General features: G+C 32.0%; 1 protein-coding gene across 1 annotated transcript in view; it reads left to right on the forward strand.

Annotated features, from left to right (window-relative positions):
• LOC131614102 (uncharacterized) overlaps positions 1-22306 on the forward strand; it is a 63982-nt gene extending 41676 nt beyond the window's left edge. Inside the window, exon 4 of the mRNA XM_058885731.1 lies at positions 22152-22306. Within this exon, the coding sequence (XP_058741714.1) occupies positions 22152-22306 (155 nt within the window). The remainder of the gene's footprint in view (positions 1-22151) is intronic.
• The last annotated feature ends 1135 nt before the right edge of the window (positions 22307-23441 follow it).

Consider the following 23441-nt stretch of genomic DNA (forward strand, 5'->3'; position numbering starts at 1 on the left):
GCAATGATCCAATTCATCTCTAAAGGCCAAGATTCCATTCAAGATATGCAATGATCATAAGTTGGAAAGAATAATAAAACACTTGAGATTTTAAACCATGGTTAGTCTTTTTAACTTAAGGCATTAAATGCTAATATTCCATTTTATCTTCAAAGTTCATCATCACATATTTATTAATAATTATCCCAAATACTATCATCATTTTTTTTTTGTTATAATAGAATATTCTAACTAACCATATTTTTTTCCACCATCATTTTAATAGTTTATCTAACCATCTTATCTTATATTTTTCTACAAATCTTCATTCTCAATTTTTATTTTAGTTAATATTATTTTAATTAACCATATTTTTGTTTAAATTTATTTTATTAGTTATGTTATTATTATTATTTCGTTTTTCTTTTTTTTATAATATTTTATATTTTTAATTTCATTTTTGTTATTGTCTTAAACCAAAATTAGTATTTAAGTTTTATTTTGATATTATCTTGTAACTTGATTTTACTATTTTTATTTTGATATTATCTTTAAATGTTATATTTTAATTTTTATTTGTGTTATTATCCTTATATATTATAAGATATAATTGTTAAGTGACCATTCAACAAATTCTATTCAAACTTCATAATTTTATCCATTAACCATTAATGTATTAATATTTCAAACTCAATTCCAATTTGATTTCTATCCATCTTATGTCATTGCATACAAGTTTTTCCTATAAATAGGCAACCATATGTTCATAATTAAGGAGGAGGAGGACACCAAAAAAAACATTGTCAAGTCTTTGTTTTCTCTTTTCTTTTCTCTCTTCCAAGTTTCAAGTTTCAAAGGGAGTAAGAATTTGAAATTACAAAACTAAGAAACCTCCACTCAAACCAGACATCATTTGAAGGTAAGTTTCCTCACTTTGAAACTCTATAAAATATGCATCATTTATATTTCATTTTAATTCAATAGTTTCTTTTATTTTCCAAATATACTTTGATTTATCTAAGTATTCATCCTTGTTTCCTTTTTTACTTGATGATGTTAAATATTGAAATACTTCTTTGCCATTGATCAAGCTCACCATGATCCATCATAAACTCACCATACAAGATCCTTTTATTTAATTTTCTTCAATATCTTTTAATCAATTTATTTTCTTTGCATAATTAATTAAAAATACCTAAAAAAACCAAAAAAATATTTTTCCTTTAGATTTAGGTTTATATTTTTATAATCTAATTTTTGACATAAAAAGAATATTTTTTGTTAAGTTTCATTATTTGTATAATTATTTGTTTAATTAGCTTGTTAATTAACTTAAAATCAATTCCAAAAAATCACAAAAAAAATGAATTAAGTTTAATTTGTTTTATATTTATTTTTGTATATTATTTGATATTATTTCTTATCTTTTTCCTTTGTCCCGAATCAGAATAAAAGATCAAATATGGCAGAGATTATATGCATTTGATTTAAGACTTTTGGAAATTTATCGTGTAGTCGCTATGATTCTATCAAGCTTCTGATAAATTTTCATTAACTTTAAATCCGAGATCATCATTCACTCACCATCGATCTTCACTAACATCGTGGATATACTTGACTAGCTTCAAGATGATTCACGTGCTAACATACTAACAATTGACTTTAATTTCCGCATTTTATTATAGTGTTCTTTATATTTCTTGCTTTATGCTTTATTTTATTATTTATTATTTATGTTTCTGTTATTTTTTCTTTGTCCATTTGAACATATTATTTATATTTCTGTTATTTTTTCTTTGTCCATTTGGACATATTATTTATATTTCTGTTATTTTTTCTTTGTCCACTTGGACATATTATTTATGTTTCTGTTATTTTTTCTTTGTCCACTTAGACATATTATTTATATTTCTGTTATTTTTTCTTTGTCCATTTGGACATATTATTTATGTTTCTGTTATTTTTTCTTTGTCCACTTGGACATATTATTTATGTTTCTGTTATTTTTTCTTTGTCCATTTGGACATATTATTTATGTTTCTGTTATTTTTTCTTTGTCCACTTGGACATATTATTTATGTTTCTGTTATTTTTTCTTTGTCCACTTGGACATATTATTTATATTTCTGTTATTTTTTCTTTGTCCACTTGGACATATTATTTATATTTCTGTTATTTTTTCTTTGTCCATTTGGACATATTATTTATATTTCTGTTATTTTTTCTTTGTCCACTTGGACATATTATTTATATTTCTGTTATTTTTTCTTTGTCCATTTGGACATATTATTTATATTTCTGTTATTTTTTCTTTGTCCATTTGGACATATTATTTATGTTTCTGTTATTTTTTCTTTGTCCACTTAGACATATTATTTATATTTCTGTTATTTTTTCTTTGTCCATTTGGACATATTATTTATGTTTCTGTTATTTTTTCTTTGTCCACTTGGACATATTATTTATGTTTCTGTTATTTTTTCTTTGTCCACTTGGACATATTATTTATATTTCTGTTATTTTTTCTTTGTCCATTTGGACATATTATTTATATTTCTGTTATTTTTTCTTTGTCCACTTGGACATATTATTTATGTTTCTGTTATTTTTTTCTTTGTCCACTTGGACATATTATTTATATTTCTGTTATTTTTTCTTTGTCCATTTGGACATATTATTTATGTTTCTGTTATTTTTTCTTTGTCCACTTGGACATATTATTTATATTTCTGTTATTTTTTCTTTGTCCATTTGGACATATTATTTATATTTCTGTTATTTTTTCTTTGTCCACTTGGACATATTATTTATGTTTCTGTTATTTTTTTTCTTTGTCCACTTGGACATATTATTTATATTTCTGTTATTTTTTCTTTGTCCATTTGGACATATTATTTATGTTTCTGTTATTTTTTTTCTTTGTCCACTTGGACATATTATTTATGTTTCTGTTATTTTTTCTTTGTCCATTTGGACATATTATTTATATTTCTGTTATTTTTTCTTTGTCCACTTGGACATATTATTTATGTTTCTGTCATTTTTTCTTTGTCCATTTGGACATATTATTTATATTTCTTCTATTTTTTTCTTTGTCCACTTGGACATATTATTTATGTTTCTGCTATTTTTTCTTTGTCCATTTGGACGTATTATTTATATTTCTTCTATTTTTTTCTTTGTCCATTTGGACATATTATTTATATTTCTGCTATTTTTTCTTTGTCCATTTGGACGTATTATTTATATTTCTGCTATTTTTCTTTGTCCACTTGGACATATTATTTATGTTTCCGCTATTTTCTCTTTGTCCATTTGGACGTTTATATTCCGCTATTTTCTCTTTGTCCATTTGGACGCTATGTTTATGTTTCCGCTATTTTCTTTTTGTCCACTTGGACCATACTTTACTTTTATGCTAAAACACTAATAAACAACAAAAATCTAAAAAAAAACGCTTAAGGTTCTCTCTTAGACTACTGGTTACTATCCCTAACATTTTGGAGATTCGGACTTATGGACTTAGTGCCTCTGGACCCTTATTCTGTTATTACTCTGTGGTTGTTCTGTCTGGCATTGGATTGTTGTCTGTTTGCGTATGCAGGTATTTCCTTGAAAATCCTTGATGGTTAATTCTAAGGCATTGAGATAAGGATTTTACCCGAAAACAGCCGTTACTCTGCCCGATTTTCATCAAAATTTTAATGTGCTTAAATGCAAAGTGGTGCTAAAGATAATAAGTTCATCTGGATCTCCAAGTGGTAATGCGTCGGTCAACTGTTGGTTTCTTATTTTGGTCAGATCATTCTTTCCTTAAACTTTTATTTTAAGCACTAGGATAGCCTTTTCATCTCCTCCCACTTCTTAAATTTTCAAAATCTTCTCCCTTTTTCCAAAATCTTCTTATGTTTGTAAAACCTCTTTTAAAAATCTTTTCTTATAAAATATCTTTTGCCCTTAGTGGCTTTTCTGCAAAAGTTTAGACACAATTAATTGTTGTAGTGAGTTGCGATACCCCACGATTTTGAAATTGATTGATATAATGAGATCTTTTCTGCGTGAGAGAGCTAGTGGCATACTCGTTGATTTTATCCGAGTTGGAGCCCTTCTTTCATTAGCGATGCAAAGAACTCATTTGTTCTCATGCTCAAGATCAATGGCCGAGTATTTCTCTCCGACGATGATAAAGTGTTTATTCGTTTTTTTTTAAACCGTTTTTCCTTTTAAGCGGAACTACATTAGCTCTGACTTCTCCATTGCACCGAGGAGGTATGTAGGCACAAGGCTTAATGTCTTGCCGAGCTTATTTTAAAAATCAAACAAGAGCAAAAGTGATCTAAGCAAAACTAAGAGCCCATGGATAACCATGGATACAAAGGGTGCTTAAAACCTTCCCTTTGTATAACCAACCCCCCGAACCCAAAATCTGTCAAAAGGTCTTTCCTGTTCTTTTATGCCTTTCCTTTTTTGGGATAAAATAAAAGTCGGTGGCGACTCTTGCAAAAATATAAAATAATTTGACAAAAAAGAAAGAGCAAGGAGTCAGTTCGCCTCAAAAAACCGAGTTTACAGAACTGGCGACTCTGCTGGGGAGTTGAAAAATCTTTTTAAAAGAGGGGTTACCTTAGAGTTTTTGATCACTTTAATATTTGCTTATACTTGTTTATTTTATTATTTTTTTCTATTCTGGATATATGTGTGGTTCCGTCACTGGAGATACATTATGGACAAATCCTAACCCGGATTAAGTACACATAAGAATTAGGTGGAGGGTATAGTCATGTATGGCATACAAGGAGTTCAGTCCTTAAAAAGCTGGCATGAGAATCCTTCCGCTCAGTGGAGGTTCCTTGTTGGTAGTATATGTTTAGCAAGTTCAGTTGCGAAGACATTATTGCTTTCATTGAACTGTAGAAGCTGAGTTGGCCATAGAACCCCAACCCATCCTGGCCTTATTAGGTTGTGGCGCAGAAACTATTCAGGTGAAGACTTGGATTAGTTGTCATGCGGAGAGCCACACTCAGACGAGTTTTTCTTGAGAATATTATTGGCTCACAAGTTCAGTTGTGCAAGCCGGTAATATCCAAAAGAAGAATGTGGACTCTGACGTATCAGTAGAATATGCTGTGCAGGTGATTAACCCCTAGTACTATCCCATGTTTGGTTCTTTGACCTCATGCTCGCGACGTTGAACTTTTGAACCTATCTTATGTGCACCATGTTTGTGTTACCATGTCTGTATATATGGCATTCATACATCCATGCATACATACATTCATGCATTCATAAAAATCTTTTCCTTTGATTTCCAATGAACTCAGAGGTCTTTTTTTGTAAACATCATAAGTTTCATCAAACTCAATGAATCTTGGGTGTTGATGGGGTGAAAACTCTAATCCACCAAAATGGATGATTGATTTTGATGATAACTTGATCAATGCTTTAATCCAATGCTTGAATGTTTGCAAATTAATATCTTAAGTTTTTTGAAACTCAAAAAAATATAAACAACAATTGCATCTTTTGCATACATACATCCAGGTCATCCATGAGACTTATCCTTGTCTGTCTCCATCTTCGAAGTTGTCTGTCTACCATCAAGCTGATTCTTCCTCCTCGAAACCCTCTCCCTGATGGTTTCAGATCTGATCTTCATTGTCCTTTCCATCAAGGGGCAGTGGGCCATGATTTAGAAAGATGTTTCCCTTTGAAGGCCAGAGTTCAAGAGTTGGTTAGATCAAAGTTGTTATCTTTTAAGAATGTTGGTCCCAATGTTGTCACTAATCCTTTGCCGAATCAGAATGGCTGAAGACAAGTCAAAGGCAATTATCTTCCTAAAGCCAAGTGTTTCAGACGGGATAGCTCATCCTTGTTGCTGATTAGTCACTAGGCCTTGTTTCTTTACTGTTTGCATTTCCTTAATTGTGCTGTTTACTTTTAGACTTTGTTTGTTTATGAATGGTGATTTTAATGAAATGAGCATCGTATGTTTGAATTCATTTCATCTACTATGTCTATGTTTATGCTTCTTTTACAAAAAAAAAAAATTATTTTCCTTTCTCTATCAAACTTGTGTTTTATGCAAAGATTGGAGGGAGGATGATGACAACGAAATACCCAGGTTGTTGAACTGTATGCTTTCAAATAAAACTTTGCTGACGATGTACAGGCATTGTTTCAATTCCCAAACACTGGAGAAATAAGGAAGTTAATCCCTCGTCAACCCCTTTGAGCCTAGAAGTTGGTGTTTCTTTCTATACGAAATAACCCACATTTTAACCCGGGGCAAGGTAGTTCCCAGTTAATTTGGTTGTGCATTCTATTTTAAGAGAATCATTCAATACACCTTTTAACAAGTATTTTAATCACAAGCTTTCCTCCGCTTACATCAAAGAAATGTTGGAGACGCCGAGCAAAAGTCAATGATGGTTCATTATAATCATTAAGCAAGGTAGTCACTATGTTTCAGAAAAAAAAGTATCAAAAAAGAAAATCGACGAAAAGCCTGCTAAGTCAAAATCAAAAAATGACTTAGGCAAAAATTAAGGCATCCCGCTGACTGTAAGTTCAAAATAAACAGTTCAGGCAAAAGTTAGGGATATCAAAAGAAAGAAAAAAGAAGAGATAAGTCAATAAATTCTTGAACCACAAAATGTTGTGACTATCAAAAGGAAGAAGTGACTGGCATCTCCAAGTTTTCTTGGCTTGTGAACTTTCATCATTACAACAGGTAAAATTCCAGAAGCCTCTTGGAACCTGAATGCATATTTTGAATTAACTGGGTTTAGGAATGAAGATCATCACGAAGATGGGGTGGGTTACAAAAAATTTGAGCCTTATACCTTTTATTTTTTAAACCGTGAACCTGACCACGTTACAACCTTCAAAAGCCCTAATTGAAGCAAGGTTTATTTTGAAAGCATACTACAACAAGGTTGCGTAAGCTGACTCCCAAGAGATTTACCAATCATTTATGTTGATACCATATCTTTGCTTTATCTTTCACGTTGATTGTTTTAACCTTTATGTTTTGAACAGTGATTCCATTTTCTTTACAAAGTGACTTTGATTTCAAAAATATATTTTGAGCATTGCATTAAAATTACCATTCTTGAATGAACATTTTATTTGCAAGTAAGCACTCATCTTCTAGGAAGTTCAAACAGTCGAGAAACTTGGTCATTGATCCTATCAGGGGCACGTTACTTCAAGATCCTGTTGTTCATATGTTTAATCAAGATTTGTTGATCAGAATATCCTCTTCAAGATGTATACTATGGCAAGTCTTCCCAACATTCATTTCAAGAGTTGAATCCATGATCAGTTCATCCCCAACATAGTTCAACTGAAGCCATGATCAGTTAACTTGTAACAATTATTCAATCAGGGGAAATCTACTTCAGCAATCCCCAAGCATAGTTTATCAGTCCTTCTCAAAGGATCATTTGTTTGATACAGTTATCAGTGTGACAAGAAGTTTATTCAAGCATCTTCCGAAGCAGAGTTAGTAGAATTTTCGTGTTGAGGAATCAAAGCTCCAATCTTGCCTCACAAAAGAGTCAATCCCAGTTGTCATAAATAACTACATTGCATTGAGCATTCATCATGCATAGAAAAATTTAACATCATGCATAGAAACAAATTCATGCTCACTTATATTTTTCCAAGTCTTGTTGTTATCAACATCTTACCTTGAGATCAAAGTCCAACTTACTTGGCATTGACCTTTAATATTATTCAATCACTCTTTACTCTTGATTGATCTTTATTTATATTCAATCATGTTTTACTCTTGATGTTGTTCGATCGTGCTTTACTCTCGGTTGGTGTCTCAATCATGTTTTACCCTTGATGTTGTTCAATCATGTTTTACTCTTGATGACCTTTGATATTGTCCAATCATGTTTTACTCTTGATTGTCTTTGATATTGTCCAATCATGTTTTACTCTTGATTGTCTTTGATGATGTTCAATCATGTTTTAGTCTTGATTTCCTATGATGTTATCCAATCATGGTTTACTCTTGATTGCTTTTGATACTATTCAATCATGTTTTAGTCTTGATTGCCTATGATGTTATCCAATCATGGTTTACTCTTGATTGCTTTTGATACTATTCAATCATGTTTTAGTCTTGATTGCCTGTGATGATGTTCAATCATGTTTTACTCTTGAATGCCTCTGTCAATTTATACTCCTTTCCAAATTCATTCATGTTTTACTCTTGAATTATTTCTGATGTGGGTTCCAGAGATTTTTCTTTCTGAACGTCTCTGTTGATTTCCTATCCAAAGTTCCTTTCACGTTTTACTCTTGAAAGCTTCTGTCGACTGTTTCTTTCTTTTGTGAAGTCTGATTCTATTCCTGGATGACTTATACCTTTTCCCCAACGGAGTCTGTTTATTTCTCCCCTGTGGTGTCCTGTTTCCATCTCGTGGAAATCATATGCATTCATAATCATAAGCATTACATTGCATCTCAGGTTCAAAAATTGTGTTTTTATATATATTTAAGTCTCTTCAATCACGTCGAAACGAAGATTTCCAATCTTCACACCTCCGGATAGAAGAAACTTAAATAGGGGCATCTGTTGCACCCCAATTTTTGACCTCTGAGATCCCATCATTTTCTAAGTGTTATGATCATTATTGTTATACCCCAAAATTCGCCCGCGTTCTTTTTTTTCAAAAAAGAAGTCAACAGACTTCTGTCTAAAAATTTGGAGTTTTATACAATCTTGGAAGTTCTCCAGTTCCCCACTGAGATCATTCCTCGTGGAAGAAGGTTTCTTTAGTTTCTCCTCTCAAAATAAAGGAGAAAATCCCCATTTGAGTTCATTCCTCGTGGGTACAAAGTCTTGTTTGACTGTCTCTTTCCAATTCATTCTTGGTTAGAACCTTGTCTTTACCAGAGATTCAAAATACCAATTCCTCAAACAGAGTCGTGAAAAAATAGGACCATAAGCAATAGCCTCATCATCTGAGCAGCTTATGTCTCTTTCAAAAGATTTTTCCTCTTTAGGAAATCAATCATGAAGACCATTTGACAATCAGGGCCTTATTACTGTTCACAAGGCTGAATAACCAGTAATTTCCCTAGCAAAGTCTCCAAAATCATTTTATCACTCGGCTGATAATTGATCATGTCTTCAAAACCACTATCACGAGGCTGGTAGTCGGTAACCTTTTTGTTCTGGTTATATTATTAAACATGTCTATCACCATGCTGATAGTCGGTAATATTAACCGAACCCTTGAAACTCTTTTTACCATGTCAAGTCTATCACCGCGCTGATAGTCGGTAACACGGTTTCATACCTTTCACCTTCGCATTATTAACAAGTCTATCCCCATGCAGATAGTCGGTAATGTCGATAGGTAAGCTTTTCTTACAAAGCTATCATTCCCTGGTGAAGCATACACTTGCTTTCCCGAAGCAAAAATGGATTTTTTTCCTAAAACGGATTGAGACATCCTTCCCCGATCTCTTTTCCCCAGCGGAGTCAGTTTTTGATATCCCCTCGGTAAAGATATCCTTGCATCATTCGCAATTTTGGTATCTTAGGTCCAAAATTCGCGTCTTCTGATATTTAAGTCTCTTCCACCCTATCAAAACGAAGATTTTCAATCTTCATGTCTCAGGTTGAAGAAACTTAAATAGGGGCATCTGTTGCACCCCAATTTTTGACCTCTGAGATCCCATCATTTTCTAAGTGTTATGATCATTATTGTTATACCCCAAAATTCGCTCGCGTTCTTTTTTTTCAAAAAAGAAGTCAACAGACTTCTGTCTAAAAATTTGGAGTTTTATACAATCTTGGATTTTTATTTCATAAATATCCTGATTTTATAAATACTCAATTTTTAGAATTTTTTATACAGTATTTTGGTTCGCTGCTAAATTTATTCTTACATAAACGCCAAATACTGTTTATCACTTCATACACTGTTTATTTGAGATGTATTTTTAGATAAATAATGCTGACACAGTTGGTGCAGAAATTAAAATTTGCAGGCGCGGAGTCCGGGTTTCAGATTATACTGGTAACAATTAAATTATTATTGGTTTTATTTCCCACTAATTTTTATTTTTATACTATATTATTTTTTCAAAATCTCTTTCTTTCTTTTCAAATATCTTCCTTTCTTTCCAAATCTCTTTCTTTCAAATCAAATCCTAGCTTTATTCTATACCCCTTTTCTTTTCAAAACCTACCATACTTTTTTTCAAATCCTACTACTATTCCAACGGTACCACTCCATTTCCAACGTCTCTATCTCTCTCTTTTCACTCTATAAATACTCCTCATTTTTTCCATAAATTCTCACATCAAATTTCACTCATCTCCCAAATTTCTCAAACTTCTATTATTTTCTCTTCTTCCCCGGAAAAAATGGCGAAGTGGATGGATACACTTTTTCTCATAGTCATCACTATTTTTACGGTGATCATGTCCTTCTTCTGTCTGCATAGTCCTGAAAAATGCGGACCTGCGATGGTTACACTTCCGATCATCTATTTTCTGTTGTTCATAGCATGGATTATTAATCGTCATTTTTAAAGTTTGTCGTATCTTTTATTCTCAAATAATGTACCGTTTGTTTGTCGTACTGTTCATTATATTATGTAATATTTGTACTGTTAGTATTAAATGTTGTACTATCTGTTGTACGGTAGTTTAATTATCAAGATAATATTATGTGTGTTAAATATTTATTTTTCTGTGCATTAAATATTTTTTCAAGGTTATTATCGGTAATTTCGTATGCGTACAGTATATTTTATTTATTTATTATGTTTGTGTTTTTCTAACAGCTCAGGTAAATAAATTTTTCACCACTAACACAACAAAAAAACAAAAAGAAAAAAATTAACTTTAACTGTTAAGTTTTCACTTTAACTGTTACGTTAATACCCGGACGCACAGTCAATAGCTCGAACAGTCAACAGACGACCAGTTTGACCAAAAAGTCAACACACAGTCAAAAATGCAATTTTTTGTCAACATCCATATTTTGTCAAAAGATTCATCATGTGATCAATGGTTGATCATAATTCATCAAGAAAAGTTCAGAAATCAACAAAACTCAAAATTGCAAAATTAGAGTTTTTTACCTAAAAGTCAACTGAACTTTGACCGACCATAACTCTCTCATAATTTATCAGAAAAATTCCAACCAAAGCTCATTCTCAAGGAAATTCAATTCTCTACAACTTTGATGTTGGGACCAAGGTCAAGAAATGCTTCCGCCTAAGAGATATAAGCCAAAACATTACAGGTCATTTTCAAAGTCAACAAAAAGCAGTTTTTTGTCAAAGCCCATATCATCAAAATAACTTCTCCAAATGCAAAAAAGCTTCCAAAGTGGCTTGTAGAGGACATCTTGGGCTTTCTAAAAAGTAAAAGAACACTTTCATAGGATCAAAATTGAGGGAGATATGCCTTGATGAAGTTGACCTTTTTTGGAAAATTGCATGAAACAAGTAATGACCCAAATTTGATTTTTTTTCAAAAAGGCCAATTCTTTTGTGATTTAATCTTGATTCTCATATGTTTAAAGATATTCACAACATATCCATGATTCATGACATTTTTATTTCATTTTAATTAAATTTTATTCATTTAAAATTTAATTAAAGTGAGATAATTCAAAGATATTATCCAAGATGCTCATATGATACAAGCAATGATCCAATTCATCTCTAAAGGCCAAGATTCCATTCAAGATATGCAATGATCATAAGTTGGAAAGAATAATAAAACACTTGAGATTTTAAACCATGGTTAGTCTTTTTAACTTAAGGCATTAAATGCTAATATTCCATTTTATCTTCAAAGTTCATCATCACATATTTATTAATAATTATCCCAAATACTATCATCATTTTTTTTTTGTTATAATAGAATATTCTAACTAACCATATTTTTTTCCACCATCATTTTAATAGTTTATCTAACCATCTTATCTTATATTTTTCTACAAATCTTCATTCTCAATTTTTATTTTAGTTAATATTATTTTAATTAACCATATTTTTGTTTAAATTTATTTTATTAGTTATGTTATTATTATTATTTCGTTTTTCTTTTTTTTATAATATTTTATATTTTTAATTTCATTTTTGTTATTGTCTTAAACCAAAATTAGTATTTAAGTTTTATTTTGATATTATCTTGTAACTTGATTTTACTATTTTTATTTTGATATTATCTTTAAATGTTATATTTTAATTTTTATTTGTGTTATTATCCTTATATATTATAAGATATAATTGTTAAGTGACCATTCAACAAATTCTATTCAAACTTCATAATTCTATCCATTAACCATTAATGTATTAATATTTCAAACTCAATTCCAATTTGATTTCTATCCATCTTATGTCATTGCATACAAGTTTTTCCTATAAATAGGCAACCATATGTTCATAATTAAGGAGGAGGAGGACACCAAAAAAAACATTGTCAAGTCTTTGTTTTCTCTTTTCTTTTCTCTCTTCCAAGTTTCAAGTTTCAAAGGGAGTAAGAATTTGAAATTACAAAACTAAGAAACCTCCACTCAAACCAAGCATCATTTGAAGGTAAGTTTCCTCACTTTGAAACTCTATAAAATATGCATCATTTATATTTCATTTTAATTCAATAGTTTCTTTTATTTTCCAAATATACTTTGATTTATCTAAGTATTCATCCTTGTTTCCTTTTTTACTTGATGATGTTAAATATTGAAATACTTCTTTGCCATTGATCAAGCTCACCATGATCCATCATAAACTCACCATACAAGATCCTTTTATTTAATTTTCTTCAATATCTTTTAATCAATTTATTTTCTTTGCATAATTAATTAAAAATACCTTAAAAAACCAAAAAAATATTTTTCCTTTAGATTTAGGTTTATATTTTTATAATCTAATTTTTGACATAAAAAGAATATTTTTTGTTAAGTTTAATTATTTGTATAATTGTTTGTTTAATTAGCTTGTTAATTAACTTAAAATCAATTCCAAAAAATCACAAAAAAAATGAATTAAGTTTAATTTGTTTTATATTTATTTTTGTATATTATTTGATATTATTTCTTATCTTTTTCCTTTGTCCCGAATCAGAATAAAAGATCAAATATGGCAGAGATTGTATGCATTTGATTTAAGACTTTTGGAAATTTATCGTGTAGTCGCTATGATTCTATCAAGCTTCTGATAAATTTTCATTAACTTTAAATCCGAGATCATCATTCACTCACCATCGATCTTCACTAACATCGTGGATATACTTGACTAGCTTCAAGATGATTCACGTGCTAACATACTAACAATTGACTTTAATTTCCGCATTTTATTATAGTGTTCTTTATATTTCTTGCTTTATGCTTTATTTTATTATTTATTATTTATGTTTCTGTTATTTTTTCTTTGTCCATTTGGACATATTATTTATATTTCTGTTATTTTTTCTTTGTCCATTTGGACATATTATTTATATTTCTGTTATTTTTTCTTTGTCCACTTGGACATATTATTTATATTTCTGTTATTTTTTCTTTGTCCACTTGGACATATTATTTATATTTTTGTTATTTTTTCTTTGTCCATTTGGACATATTATTTATGTTTCTGTTATTTTTTCTTTGTCCACTTAGACATATTATTTATATTTCTGTTATTTTTTCTTTGTCCATTTGGACATATTATTTATGTTTCTGTTATTTTTTCTTTGTCCACTTGGACATATTATTTATGTTTCTGTTATTTTTTCTTTGTCCACTTGGACATATTATTTATATTTCTGTTATTTTTTCTTTGTCCATTTGGACATATTATTTATATTTCTGTTATTTTTTCTTTGTCCATTTGGACATATTATTTATGTTTCTGTTATTTTTTTTCTTTGTCCACTTGGACATATTATTTATATTTCTGTTATTTTTTCTTTGTCCATTTGGACATATTATTTATGTTTCTGTTATTTTTTCTTTGTCCATTTGGACATATTATTTATGTTTCTGTTATTTTTTCTTTGTCCACTTGGACATATTATTTATATTTCTGTTATTTTTTCTTTGTCCACTTGGACATATTATTTATGTTTCTGTCATTTTTTCTTTGTCCATTTGGACATATTATTTATATTTCTGCTATTTTTTTCTTTGTCCATTTGGACATATTATTTATATTTCTGCTATTTTTTCTTTGTCCATTTGGACGTATTATTTATATTTCTGCTATTTTTCTTTGTCCACTTGGACATATTATTTATGTTTCCGCTATTTTCTCTTTGTCCATTTGGACGTTTATATTCCGCTATTTTCTCTTTGTCCATTTGGACGCTATGTTTATGTTTCCGCTATTTTCTTTTTGTCCACTTGGACCATACTTTACTTTTATGCTAAAACACTAATAAACAACAAAAATCTAAAAAAAAAACGCTTAAGGTTCTCTCTTGGACTACTGGTTACTATCCCTAGCATTTTGGAGATTCGGACTTATGGACTTAGTGCCTCTGGACCCTTATTCTGTTATTACTCTGTGGTTGTTCTGTCTGGCATTGGATTGTTGTCTGTTTGCGTATGCAGGTATTTCCTTGAAAATCCTTGATGGTTAATTCTAAGGCATTGAGATAAGGATTTTACCCGAAAACAGCCGTTACTCTGCCCGATTTTCATCAAAATTTTAATGTGCTTAAATGCAAAGTGGTGCTAAAGATAATAAGTTCATCTGGATCTCCAAGTGGTAATGCGTCGGTCAACTGTTGGTTTCTTATTTTGGTCAGATCATTCTTTCCTTAAACTTTTATTTTAAGCACTAGGATAGCCTTTTCATCTCCTCCCACTTCTTAAATTTTCAAAATCTTCTCCCTTTTTCCAAAATCTTCTTATGTTTGTAAAACCTCTTTTAAAAATCTTTTCTTATAAAATATCTTTTGCCCTTAGTGGCTTTTCTGCAAAAGTTTAGACACAATTAATTGTTGTAGTGAGTTGCGATACCCCACGATTTTGAAATTGATTGATATAATGAGATCTTTTCTGCGTGAGAGAGCTAGTGGCATACTCGTTGATTTTATCCGAGTTGGAGCCCTTCTTTCATTAGCGATGCAAAGAACTCATTTGTTCTCATGCTCAAGATCAATGGCCGAGTATTTCTCTCCGACGATGATAAAGTGTTTATTCGTTTTTTTTTAAACCGTTTTTCCTTTTAAGCGGAACTACATTAGCTCTGACTTCTCCATTGCACCGAGGAGGTATGTAGGCACAAGGCTTAATGTCTTGCCGAGCTTATTTTAAAAATCAAACAAGAGCAAAAGTGATCTAAGCAAAACTAAGAGCCCATGGATAACCATGGATACAAAGGGTGCTTAAAACCTTCCCTTTGTATAACCAACCCCCCGAACCCAAAATCTGTCAAAAGGTCTTTCCTGTTCTTTTATGCCTTTCCTTTTTTGGGATAAAATAAAAGTCGGTGGCGACTCTTGCAAAAATATAAAATAATTTGACAAAAAAGAAAGAGCAAGGAGTCAGTTCGCCTCAAAAAACCGAGTTTACACATACCAAACATCCTTGATCAGAACAGTCTTTCCATTCTTCACTTTGACTTTGACATTTCCCATACCTTCTACAATAAGATACTTATCATTAGCACATCTCATCTTTGTCCTCCTTTCAGAGTCAAAGTCTATCAGCCATTGTTTATTTCCAGTCAAGTGATTTGAACACCCAGTGTCCATATACCACCACTCTGACAAACATCTTCCGTCAGACTCTGAAGCCATCAATAGCATAGGTTCGTCATCAGAATCACCTCTTGCTATATTTGCTTCTTCTGATTTCCTTCCTTTGTTTGCTAAACAGTCTCTAGCAAAATGGCCAAATTGTTTGCAACAGTAACATTGAACTTTCTTCTTATCCTTTCCCTTATGATATCTCTTCTCATCAGAAGTTGAGGCTTCCTTCTGGAGTCTATCACCACGTCTATGCTTCTGGTCCTTCTTGACAAAATAAGCCTTCAGAGCTTGCTCAACTTCTCTCTCAGAAGTTCTCTCAGTCAGACGCAACTCTTGTGCTTCTAAACTGCTTTGCAACTCTTCTATTCTCATGGTTTCCAGATCTTTAGAATGTTCAATAGATACAGCAATATAATCAAATTGAGGAGTAAGAGACCTCAATATCTTCTCTATGATTACTTGTTCAGAAAGAGTTTCTCCACCAGCCTTCATCTCATTAGTGATCACAATCACTCTAGAGATATACTCAGAAACTTTCTCATTGTTATTCATGTTGAGATTCTCATATTGCTTTCTCAGGGATTGAAGCTTCACCTTCTTCACTGATACGTCACCACCGTAACACCTGACCAGTATATCCCACGCCTCCTTTGACGTCATAGAATTAGCAATCTTCTCAAACACATTCACATCCACACACTGATGGATGAAGAACAACGCCTTTTAATCTCTCTTCTTCGTTTCTCTCCGCGCTTCTCTTTGTTCTTCCGTTGCATCTGCTGCAACCGGAACATATCCTCCAGTGACAAGATCTAAAACATCTTGAGCACCAAATAATACTCGCATTTGAATCATCCATCTATTCCAGTTTTTACCATCAAGAACTGGAAGTTTGATATTCAAGTTGCTTCGACTCATCTTTAAACTTGTGCAGAAAAATCAGATTTCACTCACACTCACACAGTGTTTCCCAACCCACAAATAAGCAAGAAAAATGTGATTCAACACAACTTTGTTTCCCAGAAACAAAATCAATCACACAGTCACACAAAGTCACGTTCACTCGTGTTTCCTTGTGTTTGGAACCGGAGCTCTAGATACCAATTGTTGGTGCACAAAGAATAAAGATGATGACAAAGAGAATAACGGCGCAAAGGTTAATGAGAGAGAATAAAGTTGTTGATTATTAATAAATGATAGCTACTACAAGGCTATTTATACAAAAGAAAATTCTTGCCACATCAGTCCTAACAGCATAAACTTAGTGAACAAGTTTAAGGTACAAACAGTACAATACTACCAAATACTAAAGTACCCTTACTACTAAACAGCTAAGCTAATGGAACTCAGAAGATAACATCTTCTGGTCAACAATTCTGAGTAACCATCAGAAGATCAGTCCACATCAGAACTTCTGATGCTCATCTTCTGAATATTGAATTACTCTTCAATAATCAAGACAGATGTGTTTTTCTATAGAATAGTAATTGGGTCTTGAGGTCTATAAGGATAAAGAACATGGTAAAAGTCATGACTATCCACAACCTCTCTAACAGGATTATCAGTATATATACCAACAATGTCTTCAAAAATGTATATGTCTCGTACGTGCATATCTCTCAGAATACAATTATTGGAATGACCGAAAAATGTAAATGTGAACATAATTATATGCGAAGCAGGAAAAAAGGAAAAGAAAGTTGTTTCAAACTCTATCACATATGAAAAAAGAAGAAAAAAGAAAGAAAAAATAGTTTCACACTCAATCACATGAATAAGGGGAATAGTTAACTAAAGAAAGAAAATAAGATTAATGGCTTAACAAGGTTAAGACCAAGTCAGATTCACAAAATAAATAAAAATAAATAAATGATTTTTCTAATAAAAACATACTCCATATTTTTAGTTCAAAGTTATAAGAATAATTCCCACATATTTCAAAAGTTCAAAAGTAATTTAAAAAAAAAATATTTGGTTAGCATCATGAATATAATGCATCGAAAATGTGTAGTCAATTTATATATTCAGTCTTAGACTAGTAAGACTTTACACACAATAAATTAGTGTCCCAAATTATTTGAACCCAAATTCAAAATTTATATGGTAGAGGTCTACCAATGGCATTATACCGTCATATTTCTTGTTATTAATGATGTTTCACGCTAATAGGCCATACGTGTACTCAATATAATATGATTTCATCTATTCCAAAGTTTGATCGTTTTCAAGAATCTTACATTGTGTGGGTTTAGAAGTTGCTTACTTCTATACAGGTATTTAATTGTTCTCTCTCGCCAAAGTAATTAGTTGTGGGGTTTGTACCCCTCAAACATGTGGTTATAGATTCAATTCTTTGATTGATTTGTGTGGCGCTTGGGAGTGTTTGGTTTATCTTTAATAGTTTCAATTATAAACCTTTGATTGATAATGTTGATGTCCAGCTTAATTAAGAATGGATAAGATATGGATGTATTCAAATCGATTGTCGAAAGAGTACGAGAAAGGGGTATCGAAATTCGTTAAGTTTGCGGTTGCGCACGCCGAAGACTCGAGTCGAATGACGTGTCCTTGCTTGGGTTGTTGTTATGGGGGTCAGATTGACGCGGTTCAGTTGGCATCGTATTTACTTCGGTTTGGAATTGATAGAAGTTATACATGTTGGAATTTGCATGGTGAGAAAAGTAACGGGAATGTTGAATCGAGGTATAATACGACGTATGCTTCAAACGACGATTGCATAGACACATACGATTATGATCGAGTCGAAGAGATTGCTGAAGCGCTTGAAGAAGATCTTGAGTATTGTCCCAAAATGTTCGAGAGGTTGGTAAGCGATGCAGAGAAACCGTTGTATGATGGTTGTACAAAATTCACAAGATTGTCTGCGGTGTTAAAGTTGTACAAATTAAAGGCGGACAATGGACGGTCGGATAAAAGTTTCACAAAGTTATTAGCCCTTATGAAAGATATGCTACCAGAGAATAATGTTCTTCCCAATCGAACGTATGAGGCCAAAAAGATGTTGTCCTCTATTGGCATGAGCTATGATAAGATACATGCATGTCCAAAAGATTGCGTTTTGTTTCGAAACGAGTATGCAGCGTTAAATGAGTGTCCTAAATGCGGTGCCCCTTGATATAAGAAAAAGTTGTCTCCGGCAAAAGTATTATGGTGTTTTCCTATAATTCCGAGATTTAGACGCATGTATCATAGTGAAACCGATTCAAGACACTTGACTTGGAATGCAGATGAAAGAATTATTGATGGAAAGTTGCGATATCCGGCAGACTCACCACAGTGGATGAAAGTTGATAATGATTATCCTGAATTTGGAAAAGAAGCAAGAAACCTTTGATTGTCATTGTCTACTGATGGAATGAACCCGCATGGTATTCAAAGTATCTCACATAGCACCTGGCCTGTGATTCTTATGATTTATAACCTACCTCCGTGGCTATGTATGAAGCGTAAGTACATGATGTTATCTATGTTAATTTTTGGGCCTAAACAACCAGGGAATGACATAGACGTATACTTGGCACCCTTAGTCGAAGATTTAAAGTTTTTGTGGGAGAACGGTGTGGAGGTTTATGATGGGTATAGGAAAGAAAGTTTCAACTTGAGGGCAATGTTATTTGGAACAATTAATGATTTTCCAGCATACAGAAATCTATCAGGGTACAACAATAAAGGTCAAAAAACATGTCCTGTTTGTGAAGATGGCACCGATACGACCCGATTGGAACTTTGTCAGAAGAATGTCTTTCTCGGTCATCGTAAATTCTTAAATTCTAATCATCACTACCGTGGATGGAGAAAAGAATTCAATAGAATGTCCGAACAACGTAGAGCTCCACCTATATTGACAGGTGATCAAATTTTGGAAAAGGTGAAAGATGTGAGTACTCAGTTTGGCAAGCCTTTTGCACATACACTTGTCAAGAGTGGGTGGAAGAAGAGGTCAATTTTTTTTAACTTCCATACTGGAAGTCGTTGTACGTAAGACATTTCCTCGATGTTATGCATATTGAAAAAAATGTATTTGACAGTGTTATTGGTACGTTACTCAATATACAAGGCAAGTCTAAGGATGGCCTTAAAATAAGGAAGGACATGGTAAACATGGGAATGAGAACTGAATTGGGACCCGTGACAAAAGGAAGACGAACATCTCTACCACCTGCTGTTTACACTCTATCTAGAAAGAAGAAGAAAATATTGTGTAAGTTCCTCAGTGAAGTTAAAGTTCTAGAAGGCTACTAATCAGATATTAGAAGACTTGTGTCCATGAAAGACCTCAAGTTAAAGAGTTTAAAGACGCATGATTGCCATGTTATAATGGAACATTTTCTACCAATAGGTATACGTTCTATTCTTCCAGAAAAAGTAAGAAGCGCAATAACTAAACTGTGTTTTTTCTTCAAGTCAATTTGCAATAAGGTGATCGATCATGCGATCTTACCAACATTGCAAAAAGAGATAGTTGTTACTTTATGTGATCTTGAAATGTATTTTCCTCCCTCTTTTTTTGACATAATGGTTCATCTAGTCGTTCATCTTGTGAAAGAGACACAATTGTGCGGACCAGCTTATATGAGATGGATGTACCCTGCTGAACGTTATATGAAAATATTAAAAAGGGTACGTGAAAAACCGAAGTCGACCAGAGGGTTGTATTGTCGAACGATACGTTGTTGAATAAGCGGTTGAGTTTTGTACTGAATATCTGTCAAATGTTCAATCAATTGGACTCCCTAAATCTCATATTGTCGGAAAAAAAGAAGGAAAAAAGCTAATTGGAAATAAAGTTGTGACAGTATCAATGGTCGAACGGGATCAAGTGCATTTGTATGTTCTGCACAATGAGATTGAGGTTGAGCCGTATGTTGAAATGCACAAGGGTGTTCTCTGAGGTTTAAATCCGAATAGAAATGAGAATTGGATAGTACGAGAGCACAATCGAAGTTTCATACCGTGGTTTAAGGAACATATGTATTCAAAGTATCGTTCAAATCCTGCTTCAGTAACAAAAAGGTTGATATGTTTAGCATATCGTCCAAGTATAGTTGTGTTTTCTTATAGCTCATATGCAATTAATGGATACACATTTTATACCAAAGAACATGATGATAAAAGTACTATGAAAAATAGTGGTGTTACCTTGGTAGCTGAAGTAATGCACATATCAAGTGCGAATGACTTAAACCCGAAATTTGCAAATTTGTCATATTTTGGGGTTATCGAGCGCATTTTGGTGTTTGATTACGAGAAGTTTCATATTCTTTTATTTGGTTGCAAGTGGGTTGAAAATAATAATGGCATAAGAATGGATAAGTCAGAATTTTTGCAACTGGATCTCAATAGGATGGGGTACAAAGATGAGCCTTTCATTCTAGCCTCTCAAGCTAAATAAGTGTTCTATGTCAATGATCCGACAAGTACGAAATGGTCTATAGTGCTTTTATCTAACAAAGTAATTGATGAAAACATTGGAAATCAAGGTGATATTGGTGTTGACATTGAATCTTGTACAAAAAACGATCAAAATAAGAATGAATCTTGTACTAGAAATTATCATAATGAGGGTATTTGGATCAATCCAACCGTCCGCGTTGTTAAGAGACGCGTAGAACATATTCCTACCAAGAAAAGAAAGAGACGTTAGTGAAAAAGGTAATAGTATAATTATCGCCTATATCATTCAATAAAATTTATATATATATATATATATATATATATATATATATATATATATATATATATATATATATATATATATATATATATATATATATATATATATATATATATATATATATATATATATATATATATACAATTTGTATAGTTTTTTGCAATTTTGCTGCGATTGTTACAATACTTGTCATTTGAGGTTTGTGTCATGTACCGGTGAATTCAAGATAGTTGCTAAACCATTTCCAAACATCAAAACTCGAGCTAATCGGAAAATGACACAAATATCCGATTTTGGTGCATATTCTCGTTTTGTACATAACTTTTGAACCATGTATCCATTTGTCGTTAAGTTCAATTTTGACACTTATACCATAGCCATGTAAATTTTTGAGTCCGTGAGGACGTTTTACCATAGCCATGTAAATTTAGTTCAATTCCGACAACTTTCTTTTTTTGACACTTATTCCGATTTCATCAATTTCGGTTCCGATTTACTTGTACATAGTTACTTTGACTTTCATTTGACTTGTATACATGTTTAAATAGTAATAGTGTACTAATGTGCTTTAGTTTGTTTGATTTGGATATTGTTTGTGCATACTTCGTTGACATTGTTGTTGTTAATCGTTAAGTGATGAACTTACTAACTTTGTGAATTTGTATAGATTTTTATATTTATCATTTCATTTCATTTTTATATACATTTTTATTTTTATATTATGGATTATTGATTATCGATTTTTCTTTATTACAGGTCAAATGGCTAGTAATCAAGAAAACTCACAAGATAGAGATGCTCCAGATACAAATCCTCCAGCTGATACTTTAGCAAGAGAAGTTGCACGAGGCATCACCATTATGAGGGGAATCATTCGTGATAGAGACAAAGGATTAATATATAATTTATAATGGAATCCAGATAACCAAGCAATTGGGACTAATGCTGCAAAGTTAACAAGCTACATTGGTACACTTGTTCGTATGCATATTCAATCTCCGTACCTAAATGGAATATGAAAAGTACAAAGCTGGACGAGAAAAAAGATATGATTTGGGCTGAGCTTAAGGTATCATATATGGTTGTTGTTATTATCTTGACGATAATGTGTTTAAATTACTTATACTAACACACTCTATGCGTATGTTTTTTTCGCAGAGGTCTTTTAACATACCAGATGAGCGTAAACGCTACATACTTGGTTTGGCCGGAAAAAGAAATAGAGGATGGAATTTTTTTTAACAAACACCTATCTTAAGGATAAAGAAGGAAATTTTGTTGAAGAGGCCCCGGGACGTCCAAAAAAGTATGCGATCTTCATTAAAGATGAAGATTGGGTTGAGTTTGTAAATCAAAGAGATTAAGATTTCCGGAAAAGGAGTGCCAAAAATAGGGCGAGAGCATCAAAACCCACGTATCCATACAAAAAAGGGCGTTTGGGATATGCACGCTTAGAGGAAAAAATTGTAAGTAAATAGAAATGCTACGTTCTTATTAATTGTCTAAATGTGTTGTAATTGACGATCTTATCATTTGTGTCAATGCATAGTTAGAGGAGAAGAAAAGTGAGGAAACCTCACTTCCAATACATATGTTGTGGAAGGAAGCTCGTGTGGACAAGAATCGAGCCGTTGATCCCGATGTTCAAAAAGTTTATGATGAATGTGTAAGTATAAAATTGTGTCTTTAATTAAATCAAATGTTATTAATATATAATTGATTTTTTTATCTCCACTAATAATTTTCGAAATGTAAACGAATAACAGGAGACCATGTCGCAATCGGTATCCACCGGTGAGGACCAGGATAATAGGAGCGTACTTATTAGAGCACTAGATGTTCCTGAGTATCCCGGTCGGGTGAGGGGTAATGGTCATGTGTGACTCCAACCTCTTTCTATAAGCATCCTAGGAGAAGAAATCCTACCAATGAAGAAGTGATGCAAAAATTGCAGGATTTACAAGCATAAGCCTCTGAATTGCAAAGAGATAAAGGTATATATATATATATATATATATATATATATATATATATATATATATATAT

The sequence above is a fragment of the Vicia villosa genome, linkage group LG6 (assembly GCF_029867415.1).
Source record: "Vicia villosa cultivar HV-30 ecotype Madison, WI linkage group LG6, Vvil1.0, whole genome shotgun sequence".
In the NCBI taxonomy this organism is placed as follows: Eukaryota; Viridiplantae; Streptophyta; class Magnoliopsida; order Fabales; family Fabaceae; genus Vicia; species Vicia villosa.